Genomic DNA, 19,082 nt, shown 5'->3' with positions numbered 1-19,082 from the left:
CAGGGGCTCTCACCTGCTGAAACACCAACTTTCCTTAATTAAAATTTTAGTCTCAAGAGAAACAGCTCTATGTGTGTTTTGGTGAGTTAATAATGAAACTAATTATCATGGTCGGCTGCGTCTTTGGCTGCATCTATTTAAGTATGGACACTTGTAGTCTTGTGTTCCCTGGCAGCATCATGAAGACACACTGTCAGCTAAGCGGTGTTTTTGGGAGAGGCTCTGCCCACTCCATTTCAATCGAACACTTTTGGAAGACGGTGTCTGTGTCCTGCCTTTGCTGGTAGACAGTTTTATTGATGGGGAGGTACAAAAAGCCTAACAGCCCAGCAAGCAGGGTGTTTTTATTTTAATGTGGCTGAGATAGGATGGAGAATGTCCCCCCAAAATGTGCTTACCAATTTAATAACAGATCAGAAAGGATTTCCCTAAGGACAAGCAATTTTTTAAAAAACATGGCTGGAAATATTACTAAATGAGAAACATTTTATGTTCTTTTAAATTTTATTGAAGTATGGTTGATTTACAATGTTGTGTTAATTTCTGCTATACAGCAAAGTGATTCAGTTCTACATATATATATATATTCTTTTTCATATTCTTTTCCATTGTGGTTTATCACAGGATATTGAATATAGAGTTCCCTGTACTACACAGTAGGACCTTGTTTATCCATCCTATATATACTAGTTTGCATCTGCTAATCCCAAACTCCCAATTCTTCCCCCCACTCCCCTTTTCCCCCTTGGCAACCACAAGTCTGTTCTCTATGTCTGTGAGTCTGTTTCTGTTTCCTAGACACGTGCATTTGTGTAGTATTTTAGATTCCACAAATAAGTGATAATCACATGGTAATTGTCTCTTTCTGACTTACTTAGTATGATGATCTATAGGTGCATCCATGTTGCTGCAAATGGCGTTATTTCATTCTTTTTATGGCTGAGTGACATTCCATTGTATGTATATACCACATCTTCTTCACCCGTTCATCTGTCGATGGACATTTAGGTTGCTTCCATGTCTTGGCTATTGTGAATAGTGCTGCTGTGAACACTGGGGTGTGTGTATCTTTTCGAATTATAGTTTTGTCCGGACATATGCTCAGGAATGGGATTGCCTGATCATAGGGTAGGTCTATTTTCCGTTTTTTAAGGAACCTCCATACTGTTTTCCATAGAGGCTGCACCAATTTACACTCCCACCAACAGTGTAGGAGGGAGGAGCATCCTACATCTGTTGGTAGTCTCTCTTGGATTAGTCATAGATGCCTGAACTTGTCTAAGGCATTGAATTGCTCTTCATCAATGCAGATTTATTTCTTGTGAATTCCTCAAGCCCTCTCTTCCACTCCTATCTTCCACTCCTTTTTCATAGTTAGGATCTTGCTGGAAGAGTGTATTGAGAAGTTGACTGCTTTGAATCGTGTTTGTTATATTTGAATGATAAAGAATGAGAATTGCTCATTTCTCTCACTAGATCAGGAGTTTTAAATTCTGGGTTTTGTGACTGGGTTTCTGGAGTTCCTGAAACCAGTGGAATTTTATGTAAAATGTCTTTTGTATGTGCCCAGGTAAAACTGACTAGAAAACGGGTTCAAGACTCTCAGTAAATTATCAGTGTGATCCATAATCCTTGGTAACTGTTTGTTAAATGTCAGTGCCCTTGATCGATAAACTTCCCGGGGTGCCTATTGTTTTGTTGCCTCCCTTTCAAAGGTTAGTGAGGAAATGAAGCAGCAGTTCCCAAACTGTGGACATTAGGGCTTCTGGAAGTTTCTGCTGTTAAAAACAGCAAATATGTCAATCATCTGAAGAAGATTAATACATCAAATTATTATAAGCATCCCCCATCTCCCACCCTCCCCCCAACAAAAGGAATTCAGCAGATGCGCTCTGAGTGGGAGGCTGTTAGGAGAGCTCAGATTAGAGAGCTGCCATGACTCAGTCACTCATTCTTTTTGGCACTGTTTTTGTTTTTTTAAATGTTATTTATTTATTTATTTATGGCTGTGTTGGGTCTTCGTTTCTGTGTGAGGGCTTTCTCCAGTTGCGGCGAGCGGGGGCCACTCTTCATCGCGGTGCGCAGGCCTCTCACTATCGCAGCCTCTCTTGTTGCGGAGCTCAGGCTCCAGACGCGCAGGCTCAGTAGTTGTGGCTCACGGGCTTCGTTGCTCCGCAGCATGTGGGATCTTCCCAGACCAGGGCTCGAACCCGTGTCCCCTGCATTGACAGGCAGACTCTCAACCACTGTGCCACCAGGGAAGCCCCCTTTGGAACTGTTTTGAACCCAGTTATCTGCCAAACTGATTTAAATAGTTTCCATTTGAAGCTATACATTGTTTAGCTTATATGCATAACAGAACAGGAAGAGAGAGAACAGCCAATGTTGCAATGCAAGATATGCGGAGCACAAAAAGAGTGACATTTCTCTAAATTCATATCATAAAAATCTTCACTCAATTCCTAAAAAAGTATATTTATGTATACATATACATATATGCATATGCATACACATGCCAACACATATATAGGTATATATGTGCATAAATGTGTACAGTATATGTATATACCTCTATATAGTAAATGCAAAATTTCTCATCTGAACCCATACTGATTTGAGAGTGAAAAGGAAGGCTATTAATAATTACACTAGAGTAACTGGCATTAGTAGACACATGTGGTCACCTTATATATAAATGCAGTATTTGCTCGGTTATTTAGAAGTGAGGGAGTTAGTTAGATTTTAATCTTAATTTTGTGCCCCTTTGGACAATATGTATTAAATAAAAACTGATGATTAGAAATAAATAAATACATGCCAAAGTTTAAGAGAGGGAAATAATGACATTTATATCTAATTTGGTTTTTTGTTTGGGAAGAATAAAGGCTGTCTGTAAGCTACAATGTGTTTTTTGTGGATAAGGGCTTGCAGTGAGCAGCAGGAATCCTTTTATCTCATCTCATCAATTAGAAACAAAACACAAAACTTATCAAAACCAGTCAGTTGATTTTTAATGCATAGTGTAACATTTCGAAACATCAAGTCAAAAAGCATTTAAAAAAATCTACTTTGGCACTTTAACATGCCTTTAACTTAAATGCCCATTTTAGTATTCATTTGGTCCCCAAGCTGAACATTTTGAAAGATATTTATTCACAAATCATGATTTTTTTCCCTCACATAGTTAAATAGAAAACAAATGAAACATCATGTGTCATTTGTTAAATGGGAAAAAGTAAAATTGGTTCAGATATATCATGAATATTATTAAATATTGCATTTGAAAGAATACTGTAGTATAATCAATAATATATTCATTGAAAATATACTTTTTTCCTAAAAACTGCTTGCTTAATCATCTTGCATAAAATATAGTACAGAATGGTTAGGTTAGAAATATTCCTAAAGTGGAAGATTCTCTGTCCCTCTGCAAGGATCTCAGGGGTTCTAGGTGCTGGGAAGCATCGGAATAGTCTAAGGAGTTAGTTAGGAGATGGGCCCCCAGTGAGAGCAGCTGGCCAGGGGAAGCGGAGGAGGGTTCGCCGCTTTGTATTTTATCTTTGATGTGATGAGAGGGGGCTCCATTCATTAAGTCACCAAAAAAAAGATGGAAAGGCACCTGCTTGAACCCAGATTCCCCCCAGTCTTCTTTTGCTCTGAGACAGCTTTAGATTAGGACACAAGAGAAGAGGGAAACTGGGTCTGTTTCTTATATGGGAACAAAAGGAAGCCTCACATTTCTCTGAGTGAGTCTTTGGTGATAAACTTGGAGCAGAGCCTCTAAACAAAGGACAGACAGCACCCTGGCTGTCTTAAAGTTACAGCCTAGAAATCGGTGCTGTGCCAGTGCTTGGAGTCTGGACGCACAGGCCTTGGCAAATGATTCCCACCTGCACACAGCCTCCCCAGGTATGATTAGCTTGCCTCTTCCACTCCCTGCTAGACTGAGTGCTTTGCCTACCTTCACGTTCAGAGCTGCGTCTGCTGCTTTTTGCTACTAGAGATTACACTTTCCTCATAAACCCAGGTCAGAGGAGCACATTCATTGCAGCGCCCATGGTCATGTCCAGGTGACTGTGTCTTGGCTCATAGGAAATTTGGGGTAGTGAAGCCTGAACATTGTGAGCTAGATGGGGCAGTTCCAGGAACTTTTTTTGGCATTTGGAGTGCTTTCTGGTACTATCAACGCCCAGTTTGTTCTTCATGTAAGGTACAATTCTGCAGGGAGTGAAAATACTTTCATTTTACATAGCATCATTTGGTGGAGACAAATGCCAATTACCATGTAGTCAACGCGGTGTCTGAGGACGTGTGACTCATATCTACTTGATCTTCATAAAAGCCCTGGGAAGTTGGAAATTAATAGGCAAGCAAGACAAAGCTCAAGGATAATAGATAACTTCCCAGTCACGGAGCCAGTGGGTGGAAGACTTAGCAATCAGCCTCTTGTCTGTCTGATTACGGAGCCTGTGATTTTTCTATTAGGAAGCAGAAACTCAGATTTAACACCAGAAGGCGAATTTGAAGTCTCATTTAAGTATTCTTTTACAGTATTTCATCTTGCTGATAATTCCTTTAAATATCTGAAACAATTATGGCTAAATGTATTAAACTTGAGACTAACATATAGCAGAACATTTTCTAAGCCAAATATGCTTGGGGAATGCGGGGATCATTGAAGGTCATTGTGGAAATAAACTAGACCCTCCTTTTTTCTTTTTCATTTTCTCCCGAAATATCCTTTGCCCATTGTTATCCATTTGATCTCAGCCATCTGGTTCTGCAGCCAGAAAAGGAAAATGTCAAATTCAACAAAATGAGTAGTACTGCTTGAGTTGAATCATAATTTAACATTTTTTCTTTACCCTACAGGATATGTAAACAGTAACATAACTTAATAGTACTTCCTAAGTTATTCTCAAATTCCCTACAAACAATGCCATTTCCTCAAAATGGAAAGGCAAGCATTAGGGCTGAGAGTCAAATATTCTGCCCTAATAGCCAATGACATCTAAATTTGAGAGTTAACATTTACTTAATTGCTGAAGCAGTCATGCTAAGTGCATAGTCTGACACATCATCAGGTGTTAAAAAAAGATAATTTCTGAGGGGAAAAAAATACATCTATAAAACCAAGAGACAGTACTCCGCTAAAATTATCATCCACCTCTCTTTAAAATCTTCATTTGATCAGGTTGGCTCAGTGGCTTGGGGAATACTGCTTGACATAGGAGTGTATTCCTTGCACTTTTTGAAGGGAAGGGGGTGTGCTGGTTATTCCGTTTGCTTCTCCTCTCATCACACAGCCACTCTCCATCCTTCTGTTAGCTTCCTTTGTCCTGTGGCTTCCAGGTGGGTTTTGCTAATGGAAGGCGTCAGAGGGCAGAGGAAGAGGGAGATCAGAGTCTCTCCAGCTCCTCCCTCCCTTGCAGTGCAGTTGGCTCTCCAGGTGGCCCCTCGGCTCTTACTGGCTTCTGGTAACACTGGCTCCTCCCCTGAGACCTGCAGGCTGAAGGGAGAAAACGGTCCTTCCTGTTGTTAGGCTCTGGGTGCCTCCCTCGCCTGTTGGTCACGTAACTTGCCTATTCGTTTGGCAATACTCTCTTTATTAACACCTCTTCGGATGAATCACTGGAGCGCAATTCTGTTGCCTGCCAGGACCCTGAGCTGGAGGTGGGAAGAAATTAGTAGATACCCCTGACTCAATTCTGGTTCTTCTAGGCTGCATGGCCCTAAACAATCTACCTGGATTCCTTGTGCTTCATTTTCATTGTCTGGAAAATGAGAGTCATGACAGCACCCGCTCCACAAGTGCTTAACTCAGTAAGGCACAGGCCATAAAGGTTACTATGAGCTTGGATGAAGAAAGGGGAACAAATGCTTGTTCTCCTGGTTTGAGTTAATGCAAGCATGGTCCGTATTAACCCAGTATATAACCTCCTGGGAATGTTGCCTGTTGTTGGTAAATAACTGCTAATATCTGTACCTAAACATTGAGATACAGTCAGTCTGATAGTTTCAAAAGAGATGGTTTGATTCTGGTTTTTGCAACTCATGATATGTTCCTTGAATCTCCAAACTTTTATTTTCTTTTTCCCTAATGCCCTACTGTGGGTTATCTTAGAAAAGTCTGTTGGTAGCTCCTAGAAACAAGCTTGGTGAACTCCAGTTCACATACACGAGTTATATTCTCCAAACTCTTAGTAATAACATGATACAGCAACAGAGCCAACGCATGTGTGGCTAGGAAACAAAACTATGCCTAGCAGTCCAGTCTGTCTTATTTGGAGGAAACACTATATAGCGTGTATGCTAGCAAAGGGACTAACAGGAAAATGGGATTTAGTCCCCAGTTAATGAGAAATTCTGTGTGCGATCCTGTGCCTTCTTAGCCCTCTAAACTCCAGCTTCATCACCCAGAGCTTGTTGGGCCAGGAGATCTCCGATCCCTTGTTCCCACTTAGGTTGAAGGACTTCAGGCTTGGCAGGGGGGCCAAGAAGAGATTTAGAAAAGCAAGGAATTCCAGCCGTATGCTGTAGGAGGGAAAGTAGGTGAGGTCCAGGTTTCTTGCTTGCCTTTTTTTTAGGCCAAACGAAGATCGAGACACAGTCACAAGGGAGCATAACCACGGGTTAGCAAACTCACAGTTATGTCCCAAAGACATGAGGCTACAGAAATCTGGTTTATTTTCCTAGATGCCTCACCAAGTGCTAGCAGATAGGTTTGAGAAGGCCAAACAGTGTCTCTGATGGGTTTTCCTTCCCTCTCCGCCTCCCTTTTTCAGCTCCTTCCCCCATCTTCTCCTTTCCTTTATTGCCTATCCCAGTAGCATCAGGTGGAAGTGGAAAACTGTGCTGTGCCCTCTTGATTTGCTGCTGGAAGGAACTTCTTTTTTCCAGAGGCAAAGGGGCTAAGAGAAAACATTTGGCAAACGGTCATCTTTGTCTTTAGTCTACTGTGATGATGGTGATAAATTGTTTCCCTTTGGCCATGCCTCATGCATGGGCAGGGCTGGGGGCTCTCTCTTCTGAGTACATTTGCTTCTTCATTCTTTTCCTTGAGGTTTTTGTTTGTTGGCTTATTTTCTGTAATGTGGCATGGTAAGAGTCGTTTAGGGTGAATGCAATGAGGATGGTTTTTTATCAACATCATTGATGATAAAATGTTCTTGAGACACTGAATGTAGAATACAGGGCTAGGCCCAGATGTATGAGATACGCTTCCTCTTCCAGAGGATTATAATCTACCTGGGAAGCAGGACCTAAATCAGTAATAAAATTTAATTCAAGTTCATACAAGGTGGAAAGTGCAAAGAACAGGGGCAGGGCAGTCACATATCTTGGTCATTGCCAGGCACTCGGTCCCTGGGATTTGTCTTACAAGAGGTGCATCTTGGACCATCCTAACACCCCTTGAGAAAGGATGGTCCCCATTTTACAGATAAGGAAAATGAAATCAAAGAGGAGAGATGGCCCCCCACAGGATGTGATGTGCCAGATTCCATCACCCGCTCTATGAAGGGAAAAGTAAGCAGGTTAAACGATACGAATTCAAGGAATTCAAGTATTTATTGAGACCCAAGGTCCAGCAGTGATGCCCAAAGTGTGGTCCCCAGACCAGTGGCATCAGCATCCCATGGGCACTTGTCAGGAAGGCACATTCTCAGGCGCCACCCAAACCTACTGAATCAGAACCTCTGGGGGTTGGAGCCCAGCAATATGTGTGTTTTAACTTTTGGTCACTTTAACCAAGTGACCAAGTTATTTAGAGACAGGAAAATGCTGAGAACCATTGACCAGGGAGAAGAGTTCCAGCTGGGCAGGGAAGCAGGGACTCAAACATGGAGACAAGATGATGAGGCAGGACTGAGTGGCAAACCTGGAGAATCCAAAGCTCCAAGAAGGCAGCATACACAGCTTGCTGGGAAGGATGGCCCTGGTTTAGCACACTCTCAGCACAGCCTGGTGTCCTTCCACGGACAGAACCTGAGGCCTCGGCTGGTTCTCTTAGACCCAGCGTATTTGCATCATCTCATTACATTGAAGTCAGCAGGCAACAAAGGTTGTGACTATCTTAAAACGCTCATGCTCTATTTGGGTGCTTATAAAGCATTTAACCATGATGAAATGTGAGTTTTACTCTTGCAGGCCTTGGGTGGAAGACCATTTGTCCTTCAATTTTATTTTTACTCTAATTAACTATTGTGAAATAATAGGATTTAAGTGTGGACCATATACTCTGATTCCAGCTAAAAAGATAAGCACATTTGTATTTGTATGGACAAGCCTGTAGATTTCTAATTGTTGTCTCAACCCAGATAAAAGCAATACTTTTAAATAACAGTCCCCCGCATGGTGAGATTAAAGATTGTTCTTATTGCTGTTAACAAGGATAATCATGGGTTGATTACGTAGATGAACAGAAAGTATCTCTTTATTGTTGCTTAGAGTTGTGACATCATCTGGTGCCCAGCAGCTTTACTTTGGGGCCATCTGTCAGAAAACTGATAAAGAGACAGCGAACAAGGGAATCAGGAGTTATGTTCCCTGAACCCTATGATGAGAACTTTACAAATGTTTATCCCCATATTTATTTTCTCCTTGGAAAACATTAGTTATGGGTAGAATACGTACATTTATACCAAGTTCAGTTGTGGGTTTTTTTGTTTTTGTTTTTGAGCTATACATTATATAATTTAGAATCACTCACTGTTTGGTTGTAATAAAATGTAAGCAAGTTGACTTCTAAACTTTTTTGTCATCTTGAGATTGAAGACGGACTGATGTGTCTACCTGGACTGCAAGGAAAAATCAGAAGAAACTAAATCCTGAAATCAATTAGAGCTTGGCATTTTGCATATGTATATTCAAAGGATGTGTGTCCACATGTACCAGAAAACATCATTCTGGTGCTTCAGTTTCTTCACAGTCCAGTGTACATCCACTGTACAGCCTGGTGTACATCTCAGTGTACAGTGTACAGTCCAGTGTACAGTCCAGGGTACAGTCCAGTATATAGTGTACAGTCCAGGGTACAGCCCAGGGTATATTCCAGTGTATAGTGTATAGTGTACAGTGCATATCACATGTACAGTGTACATCTCAGTGTACATACAGTGTACAGTATAGTGTACAGTCCAGTGCATAGCACATGTACAGTGTACATCTCGTATACAGTCCAAGGGCACATCTGGTGTGCAGGCCAAGGGCACATTTGTGCACATCTGGTGTACAGTCCAGTGTATGTCCAGTGTACCATCCATTGTACACCCCAGTGTACACCCAGGGTACGTCATGTACCATCCCAGGTACAGTCCAGTGTACATCCCAGTGTACAGTCCAGTGTACATCCAGTGTACAGTCCAGTGTACAGCCCTGTACCGTCCAGTGTACATCCAGTATAATCCAGTGTACAGTCCAGTGTAATCCAGTGTACAGTCCAGTGTACAGTCCAGTGTGTAATCCTCTGTACAGTCCAGTGTACAGTCCAGTGTAATCCTGTGTACAGTCCAGTGTACAGTCCAGTGTACAGTCCAGTGTGTAATCCAGTGTACAGTCCAGTGTACAGTCCGTGTAATCCAGTGTACATCCAGTGTACAGTCGTGTACATCCAGTGTACAGTCCAGTGTACATCCTGTGTACAGTCCAGTGTAATCCAGTGTACATCCCGTGTACATCCCATGTACAGTCCAGTGTAATCCAGTGTACATCCAGTGTACAGTCCAGTGTACATCCAATGTACAGTCCAGTGTCTGTGCCTGTCTTCTCCATGTTCATAAAATCCTATGAATGGCTTTTACAGTCATTCTTACAAGAAATGTCAAAGAACAAATAGTCAACAGGTTTGAAGAAGGAAGGATAAAAGGAACAAAATTTTAATGACCTGAAAATTCGATTGCTTGACATTGAATTCAGGTCAATGGTGTACCAGAGCTCTCCTGTTCTGGCCCACACGAGCAACATTCAAAACATCAGGAATTTTGCCAGCTGATTGTTAAGCCCTTTATAGCTTGAAATTGGCCACAGTGGGAATAGTTACACCAGGGAAATCAGCAAGCACTACAAATCAGGGCTTTTGTTTATCAGAGAGTTCATGTTCTAGTGGACACGTGGACAACTGACATTCATGACTATGGTACAAACTCATCCAACATGTGATGCCACTAAAACTCCTAGATGCCAGTGTCTGGCAGTTCACATCCTAAGTATTTCCCCAGTGTGTCCCTTCTCTGTCATCCTACCATCTCTGCCTTAGTGCCTGTCTTTACTGTCTCTGCCCTGGATTATTGCTCTTGCCTCCCAGCAGACTCTACCAGTGGAACAATGTTATTGTTAAATCTACCACTAGAATAAAGTTTAGTTAAGAACCCTGCCAGTCTGGAATTGAAGAAAAGAAGATAGTTATCTTTGGCTATTGGGAAAAATAACGTATAACACTTTCCTATATAAACAGAGCACTTTTGATTGACTCTAATGTAAGTGGTTTTTGGTTTTTTTATGTTTTTTTGTTTTGATGTGGGTTTCTACAGATTGAATCTATGACCATAGAACTTATTTTCAAAATAGTTTGGCCAGGGAGTTCCCTGATGGTCCAGTGGTTGGGACTTCGCCTTCCAATGCAGGGGGTACAGGCTCGATCCCTGGTTGGGGAGCTAAGATCCCACATGCCTCCCGGCCAACAAACCAAAACATAAAACAGAAGCAATATTGTAACAAATTCAATAAAGACTTTAAAAATGGTTCACATCAAAAAAATCTTTAAAAAAAATAGTTGGCCAGGGCTAGGTTACAGCCTGTAGCTATGTGACAGTGACAGTAATATGATCACGATGGTATTGACCCCATGACTTTTGACCTCACAACTGTCCTGTTCTAGCCAACTGATCAAAAACAATTCATCAGTGAAAATATCCACCAGAGGGAATGCTACTGTGGGGCATGATTAGACCCATCTTTGTCTTGACTTTGCCCCGAGCTTAGTCTGGGGAAAGAACTCCTCCAAGTTGCCTCAGCAACAATTCACTGTCACCCAGCCTGGTGTGAGCGCATCCGTAATTAACACTGGTAGATGTGCAGAAACACCAAGAATGCCGCATTATCTTCTAAGCCACATGGCCTCATTAAGAAAGTAAAACGTTTGTGAGGCTCATGCAGGTTTTCTCCCTCTGGGCTGTGGAAGCTCTCTGGCTGTCAGCACAGCACTCAGGGCCAGGAAAGTTCAGAGAATTACTTCAATAATATGACAGCCTCGTCCTTTTAAAATGGAATTCAATGCCGGCTTCCCTCAGAGGCATTCATTGAAATTCCATGCATGAGCCATTCCTGTAGTCACTTAACAATGTCTCTCATGTTTGCCCTGATTTAAAAAAAAAAGAAAGAGAGAAAGAAAACCAACTTTGTAGTTGCGATAACATGGATCTGGATGGTCTAATTACAGTGAAGAGGCCCCGAGCTTGCAGTAATAGGATGGTTCATCTGATGTGTACGGCCATTAGAAAATGACCCATGCGTGGACGTTCAAGGGGGACAGTAAGGAGGCTTTTAAGAATTACACTCTGTGCAGTAGGCAAGCTAATGAGCAAAAGAGCAAGTAGGAAGAAAAACTACTGCTTCAGGAAGCGTAGTTCCACTTACGGCCTGTGACAGCGTTCCTCCAGTTCGTTAGGACGGACTGGGCTTCCCTCTGTTCCCATGCAGCCTCCCCATGGCTCATTCTGCATCTTGTTTTTAAGGAATGAAACCACTGAATAATAAATGGTGAGAAAGAGGATGGATGCAGAGACTGCCAGTAAATAAGATGAAGGCAGACACACAAAGATGAAAGAAGTCATGATGGGCTTCAAGAGCCCAAAAAAAAAAGCAGTTTTTTATACTCCTCTTTTTGACTTTTTTATGCTATTTTACTTCATATATAAGAAGAAAACATTATCTTATTATGATGTCCAGGCTAGATACTTTTATCCTATATCTTAATTTTTGGACACGTTTGAAGAAAAGTGTCTGTCTTCCGATGCAGTCTGTATGGCTTTCTTGTTTTAAAAGTCCTACGTGGGGTTTCAGGTCACATAATTTGGGAGGTTGACAGAGAGGCAAAATGCTTCAAAAGATACACACCTTGCTTTTCAAAGCTGACCCCACTTCACCTACACTGTCACACCAGGGAGTCAGCACCTAGGAGTAAGAGTGGGACAGTGTCTGTAAAGGCCAGTGAAATCAGATGCCTCCTTAGTCCCAGAGGACCCCCTGGTTCTGGGAGGCCTCAACGTCAGTGGAACTGTCGAGGGCATCTTCCACTCTACCTGAGGTGGGCGAGGGGCTATCAGTACCCCAAATCCACTTTCTGAAGCATAAGGTGGTGGTTCCTCTTTCAGGAAACCATAGCGATATCGTGATACCATAGGATACATCTGTTCTCCCTACTCAAACCTACCTTGAGCACCAAGGTGCTGTAGGTAGGTGAAGCCAGAAAGGACCCGTCTTAAAGACAATGCCTTCATAACGAAGTAAAACTGGGGAACAAATCCATAGTGTTCATAGAATTGGAACACTGATGAGAGCAGTCTATAAACTCCGAGAGTACAGCCGCCTCTAAGTGGCCTGGGGGATTTTGATTTCTCTGACATCCTAGGCTGTTTCGCAGAGTTTCTGTGTATCTTCTTTCTCTTACCCACTTTTATCTTTCAAGTACTACAGATACTATTTTTGTTTCCAAAGGTCAAGTGACTTTCCTAGGGACAGCAAGTTGCCTGGTGCAGTCAAATAACAGAACTGATGTTACACTTAATGTGCAAATAAGTTATTTTTACCTTATATTTTGAGAAAACAATCCAGAGTAAATAAATATACAGAGTCTTCAAAGATTGTGAGGAGAGGCGTTATTTGAAATGGTCTTAGTAATTGAAAACTGTAGTTTCCACTGATTAGAAACTAATTAAGTAAATGAAGGGACTAGAATCCATTTGACGCTACTCCAACCTGACTGCCTGTCTAGTGTCCCAGTATCTGAGTAACAAACCTTTAAAACGTTATTACGTGGTCTGAGTTGATTCTGTCAGACAATTATGCTTTACCTTTGATTTTTTTCCTTTGCTATCAGCAAGATCTTGTTCAACAGACTATGGATCATAACTCTTGTCCTCTTTACTTGTTTTAACTATTGAGAAAACAATTAATGCAATGAATAGCCATTGAGTACCTGCCATGCTAAGGGGATTTATGTTAAGGTATGAAAGTTGGAAGAATGTATAATAAATAGTTCTACAATTTAGGGAGTAAAAGCAGGAATGCACAAGTGAGAAAACCACAACTTAAATTCTAGCTTTCCCTCCTACTAGCTGTCTGACCCTGACAATGTCTACATCGAAATCACAGTTGTCTCTCTTGTAAAAGGAGTTTAATAACACTGCCTCCCAGGATTCTTGTGACAATAAAGTAAAAGTGCTCAATTTACTGCTTGGATCGGAGTAAGTGATCAACAAATATAGCTTGTTAGCTCCTTTAAAATGGAAAATCTTTAAAGAAGATGAAAGTGTAGAGGAATTGATAGGAAACCAAGAAACCGAACCGGGCAGGTATTAGGCAGTGGTGTGTGCAATGCATGAACTATAAAAATTCGGCAAAGGGACAAGCCAGCCCTGGATAAGCATTTTTTTTCTTTTTCATAGTCTTCGCCAGCCGTGCCACAACTGAACTACTGTAATTCCATCTCAATACCATGTACAAAGAACAGAATTTGAATTCAGAATCAGCTAGCTGGTTCCTTAGAAACCTGGAGAAATGTGTGTATGTTGGTTCATCCAAGATAAGTCATATTTTCTATTAAGCAGATTATTAACTTTAATCATTTGAAAAGGCATTCTACCATATTAAGAATACTTAATAAACCCAACAGGAAAATTACACTGCTTGGGTGGGTTTGGGGAGGTGATGAGAACTGTCTAGCTTCTCAGTTACTTTGCTCTGTAGATATTTGCCCTCTTAACTACACCCTTCCTCATCGTCAACCTTTATAACCAACAACAGCCAGGGAATCAAAACCCTGAAAATACAGGTTACGACTTTGTCATTCATTCATTTCCAAAATGTTGGCTCTGTAACAGTGTATTCAAATAAGAGTTAAAATAATGTCAGTCACAATCATGCAATTTATAATTCCTAAATTGTAATCCCAATTAACATTCTGATTTTTCATAAATATGCTACATCCAGCGAAATGTTTCCTTGACAGAATATTAATGAATTATCCTCTGACTACAAATAGTATTCAATAACTGCTGTATTTTAGTCAAAACAATATTAAATTTTCAGATTTGTAAGCTCCAGACATTTTAAGTGTTATAACTCCTCCATCTTAGTAGAGGGTACTCATTTATTTGCTAGGAGGCATTTGTCCTTTCCTAACCTTTTTACCTTCAGAAAATAAATGATGCATGTGACTTGAAAACTGAATTAATCTCAACTGAAAAAGGAATAATAAAAATAGCTAATGTCTTTATGATCACCATAGCAAGCCTACAGGGCAGTTACTTTTGCTATTTCTGTTTTGTCAGATGCATTCTATCTACTAATCCTCAATAAATATGAAAAACTGATCATTTCACAGCTAAGAATTGACAAACTGGAACACATTTCTCATTTGAATAGACAAGATAAGCAGGTTGCCACCAGCCAGCACTGCCACCTCCGCCTTCAGGCGAGCTGTGTCCCCGGTAGACCCTGTTAGTTCGTGCTTAGGTCACTGCTATCACATTTCTATTTGTCTATTCCCGGACCGGAGCTCAGATTCACATTCCAAATAGCCTCCTGTCTCAAGGACCATTCTGCTGCCTACCTTCTGTAGCATCAGGTAAAGAAATGGGGCCCTCCAATTAAACCATTCCAGGTGTAAATTTCTTGCCTGGAGAGCGAATTGAGAAATGAATGGGGTTCATGAATATAAATTGGGCTTTCCTTACACTTAAGTTTTCATTTGGAAATTGTATGGCATGATTCGCTCCCCACATAAATCTTTATTTGCCTTAAGTGTGTTTACTGTGGGAATCCCAGTGCACAGCTGGTAGCCCATTGCTATGCATGACTGAATATTAAAGTTCACAAATCATCAGGCAGAGGGGGCTTGGGGAGGGCGACATCGCAGTGTCCCTGCATCTGTGTGCTCAGCAAAGATGAATCACACCCTCCCGGGCCGTGCACCTTTACTGGGACGAGGCCACCCAACCTCCTCACTCTTTTTCTCTCCTTGAATATTATTTGACAGTTGCTTCCCCTTTCTACCAAGACATTCTGTTTTCTGTATGTCTTAACAGCTCTGTTATCATCAGACTTATTTTTCCTTTCACCCCAATTTTGGTTTATAGAGCTGATGTAATAAATGAATCTTTCATAGGCCACCTCAATTTATTTTTGAACAGACTCTGTGAAACAGAGTCATTTTGAAGATGACTCGGTGAAAGGATGGAACGATTCAATGAGCAAATACACCATCTTTAGACGCAAGGCCACGGGACCTCTCCTGCCCTCCCCTCTCCCCTCCTTTCCTCTCCTCTTTTTGTTTACATAATAGCCATGTGTATTCTGCAACAGGACCATTGAGGCCAACTGGGCTTTCACCAGAAGACCAAATATAAGTCAGATTTTTAGAAGACATTTCTCTCATTTTCAACCTGTACTTTGAATCTTCAGCCAGAAATAAGGCACCATTACACGGACTTGCAAGTGTGTTCACATTGCCTGCTCTTGGTTATAGAACTAGGAAATGGTAAGGAAGGCTGTGGTCATGAATTTTCTATAATTATGCCAGGTTATTTTTTTAACATATACAACAATTCATTTGACAGTGAATTTGATGTGGCTAGGAGTCATGTCATAATAATAGTAAAACAGCAACAGAATTTTTTTAGGGCCAACAGGTATATGAATAAGAGTGGTAGATCTAGACAATGGGAAACCATAGAAAACAGTTTTTTACAATTAATGTTAAATTTCTCCCTGCATATGAGGCATTCTGGGAGGTAGTAAGGGCCATGACATGGCCTTAAGTCACATTTCTTGTTCCCCAGTCTGATGACTTTTCCATACTGTATAAACTGCAAACACTTTGCCATATTGTATACACCCTCTCAGCTGAGGTTACTGGTATCAATTAGACCCGCAAAGCATATGTAAGGGAGGCTTTGACTGTGTTACCACCGACACAACGTAACTGGAGGAAAGGTGGTCAGGACCCTTAATTACATTCTTAATATGCGGTGTCTTTGCAAGAATGTAAAATAACCTAGTAAGGAAAACTACTATGACAGTGGAGTAGGGAGAGTAACGTGAACATGAAAAAAGTGGGACACATAAAGGAGGTCAAAGGATAACTTTCCAGGTTACACACCTGCTCCACTTACCAATCAATGCAGGCACAGTCCAGGCCTCCCAACTCGGCGCATCCCCAAGTTTGCTCTCTCGGGTGTTCCAAACTGACCACACCTTATTTCCATCTCCTTAGATGAATAGAGTTTATCTCTAACTCAGTGACTATCTGCAAGACACGTTTCCACAGTATTTCTAAGATGAGTGAAAACACATTTTTGCAGAGCAAAGGATAGCGAAGTATTGTGTGTTTAAAATCACATTATAGTCTTTATGTAATTTTACCCTTTCTCAGTTAAAACTCTCACATGCACTCAAAACAAGGTCTATGTATAAACAATGTGGATTGATTAGGAATCTTTTACCCTTTGTTTCAATTTTTTAAATCTGGTTGTAAAACTTAGTGTTAGCATTAAGAAAATCTAGGATTGTAAAAACTTTCTCGCAGGGAATCAGCAGTTCCACTGATTTCCAGGCACTCAGTACAGTTAATAGTATGAGCTCTGGAAGGACCTTATTTTACAGCATGAAGTAAATCTGTTTTATTTCTCTATCACCATGTCATTTTCACCTACATCACAACTTTCTTCCCAATATTTGTAAGAACAGTTCACAGCCTTCTTTTAAGAATGCATTTTAAACCACATCTTATAGTAGGGGTTAAGATAATTAGAATAAATCCTGGTCCACTTAAAAAAGAAGGAAAAGAAAACCTACCAACTGACCCATCCAGAAGGTCATAAACACATACATTCTTTACGTGTTGTATTCTGTATTATCTATGATATGTACATGAACCCTTATGGGAGTGTTTTGCCAGAACGTTCTCTTGGGAGCTAGTGGTGGAACAGAATAAAAGCATGACACACCTGCTGTTGTTGCCTTTTGTCTAAGTCAATGAACGTTGAATTGTGTAGAGTAGGGAGTCATTTTGTTCACTAGGGTATGGAAAACAGAATGCATCCTAAGTTAACGGGCTGTTTGGTGATCTCTGTGTGAAGTGAGGTAATGCAGAAAAGCGAGAGGGTAAGAGAATGAATCAAATTAACTAGGAAAAAACTTGATAATGTGTGACTTCTCCAAATATCACTGAAACTAAAGTGAAAGATAAACCTGAAAGGTTTAATTTACAGCAGTCAACCAATGTCAATACAGGTTCCCGTCCTTGCATCATGAAGAATTTACCAGTGTCACAACCCGCTCATTGGACCACTCTTAAGGATGGAAGTATCAGTGAAAGTTTTGGGGTCATACCCTTGTCCACCCTAAGAAGCAAGACATGTATTGTTAGGAATTACACACTCCTGATACAGAGGTTGAAAGGTCTGCAGGTTGCCTGGTGAAGAAGTGCTCTCATCCCGTACAAGATCATCATTGTTCTTCTTGGTACAACCAGTTCAAAAGGTGTTTTTTCTTCACAGGTTACCAGCCGGTCTTGTCTGGTCAACAGGGGTTCCAAGGCCTCATGGGGGTGCAGCAGCCACCTCAGAGTCAGGGCATGATGGCCAGCCAACAGGGAACTCCAGTGCAAAGCGTGATGCTCTCCTACCCAACCATGTCTAATTATCAGGTGCATATCAGTAACTCGGAAAATTGTGTTTTATAAAGCAGAATTTGCCTAAGTACAGGCTGTGGGTATGTCCGCATATCGGGTGGTTGGCTGGGTGGTAGGTGCTAGGCCCAGCCAGTGTTGACGGTTGATTTTGAGTCAAGATTATAATAGACAAGCAGAAAATGGGAAATGTATACTTCTGTAACTACTGTGGCTTTTGAATGCCCTGCTAAGTGTGATTCCATATAAACTTTCTATTCATGGAAGAAAATTCTTTAGTCTAAAGTTCTATTCATGAAGACCTTCGGGCATTCTGTTGAAATTGTAGTTACTGGGAGAAAGTCCTCACAGCAAATTTTCATTTGTTTTTGGTCACACCCAAAGAAACTTCATTTCACCACAAATTTATCTTATAAGGGATTTTAAAATGGCATCTCAGATTCATTTAAAGGGCATTTATTGGAGCTGACAGCTGCATTTTCCAGACTAAACCCACACTGGGTATTTAAAAAGTGTCATGCCCCCTTCTGTAATGTATATCCTGAAATACCCTGGCAGGGGGCAGGGGGTAGTGAAGGGTTGATGAAACACTTTAGTCATTAAATTTAGCTGCATCAGGTACTTCTGGCCCTGGAGAACTTATCCTCGGTCCTCCTGCCCTGACAATCCTTGTTCACACTGCATCAGTTTCTACCTCCAACTGAATAGGAGATGTTCTCTAAAGCTGCAGGTTGAGAGTGAGCTGGTTCCTGGGACACAATCCCCTTTTACTATCGATGGCTCCAGACCACTTTGCATAAAACCGGAATGGGAGCGTGGCTTTTCAAAACTGAGAGAAATCCGGAGTGGGAGGTCCAGATGGCAGTCACTGGAGGGCCAGGAGAGAGGAAGGAAGGAGGCTCAGAACTAACATCTTCTGAGCATGTACTTCTAGCCAGATGTGTCCCAAGAGCTGTACACCCCTGCAGTCCTTTCAGGGGCACTTTGAAGGAGGTTACATTATACAGATGGACTCAGAGAATCAGAGAGGTTAAGTGACTTGCCCAATGTGAAACAGCTGATAAAAGGGAGAGCTGGGATTCGAACCTAAAAGCATGACTGTTTTTGATGACACCACTGTAACTCATGGGACACCCCAAAATAACCTCTTCATACAGGCTTCTATCTTGTGTCT

At 41.3% G+C, this 19,082-nt stretch overlaps 2 protein-coding genes across 29 annotated transcripts in view; one reads left to right on the top strand and one right to left on the bottom strand.

The window, feature by feature from the left end:
* The window catches only part of LOC309608524 (uncharacterized protein), a 191,459-nt gene that overhangs the window by 66,176 nt on the left and 106,201 nt on the right, over nucleotides 1-19,082 (bottom strand). The window lies entirely within an intron of this gene.
* ARPP21 (cAMP regulated phosphoprotein 21) overlaps nucleotides 1-19,082 on the top strand; it is a 166,458-nt gene that overhangs the window by 146,553 nt on the left and 823 nt on the right. For all 26 annotated transcript variants that reach the window (XM_082348433.1, XM_082348451.1, XM_082348450.1 and 23 more), the window contains one exon: nucleotides 17,778-17,926. In XM_082348433.1, the coding sequence (XP_082204559.1) occupies nucleotides 17,778-17,926 (149 nt within the window). The remainder of the gene's footprint in view (nucleotides 1-17,777; nucleotides 17,927-19,082) is intronic.

This window comes from Balaenoptera borealis (assembly GCF_965194805.1).
Source record: "Balaenoptera borealis genome assembly, chromosome: 12".
NCBI classification, from domain to species: domain Eukaryota; kingdom Metazoa; phylum Chordata; class Mammalia; order Artiodactyla; family Balaenopteridae; genus Balaenoptera; species Balaenoptera borealis.
The sequence above is the reverse complement of the archived record's forward strand: the minus strand, read 5'-3'. Positions and strand labels throughout refer to the sequence as shown.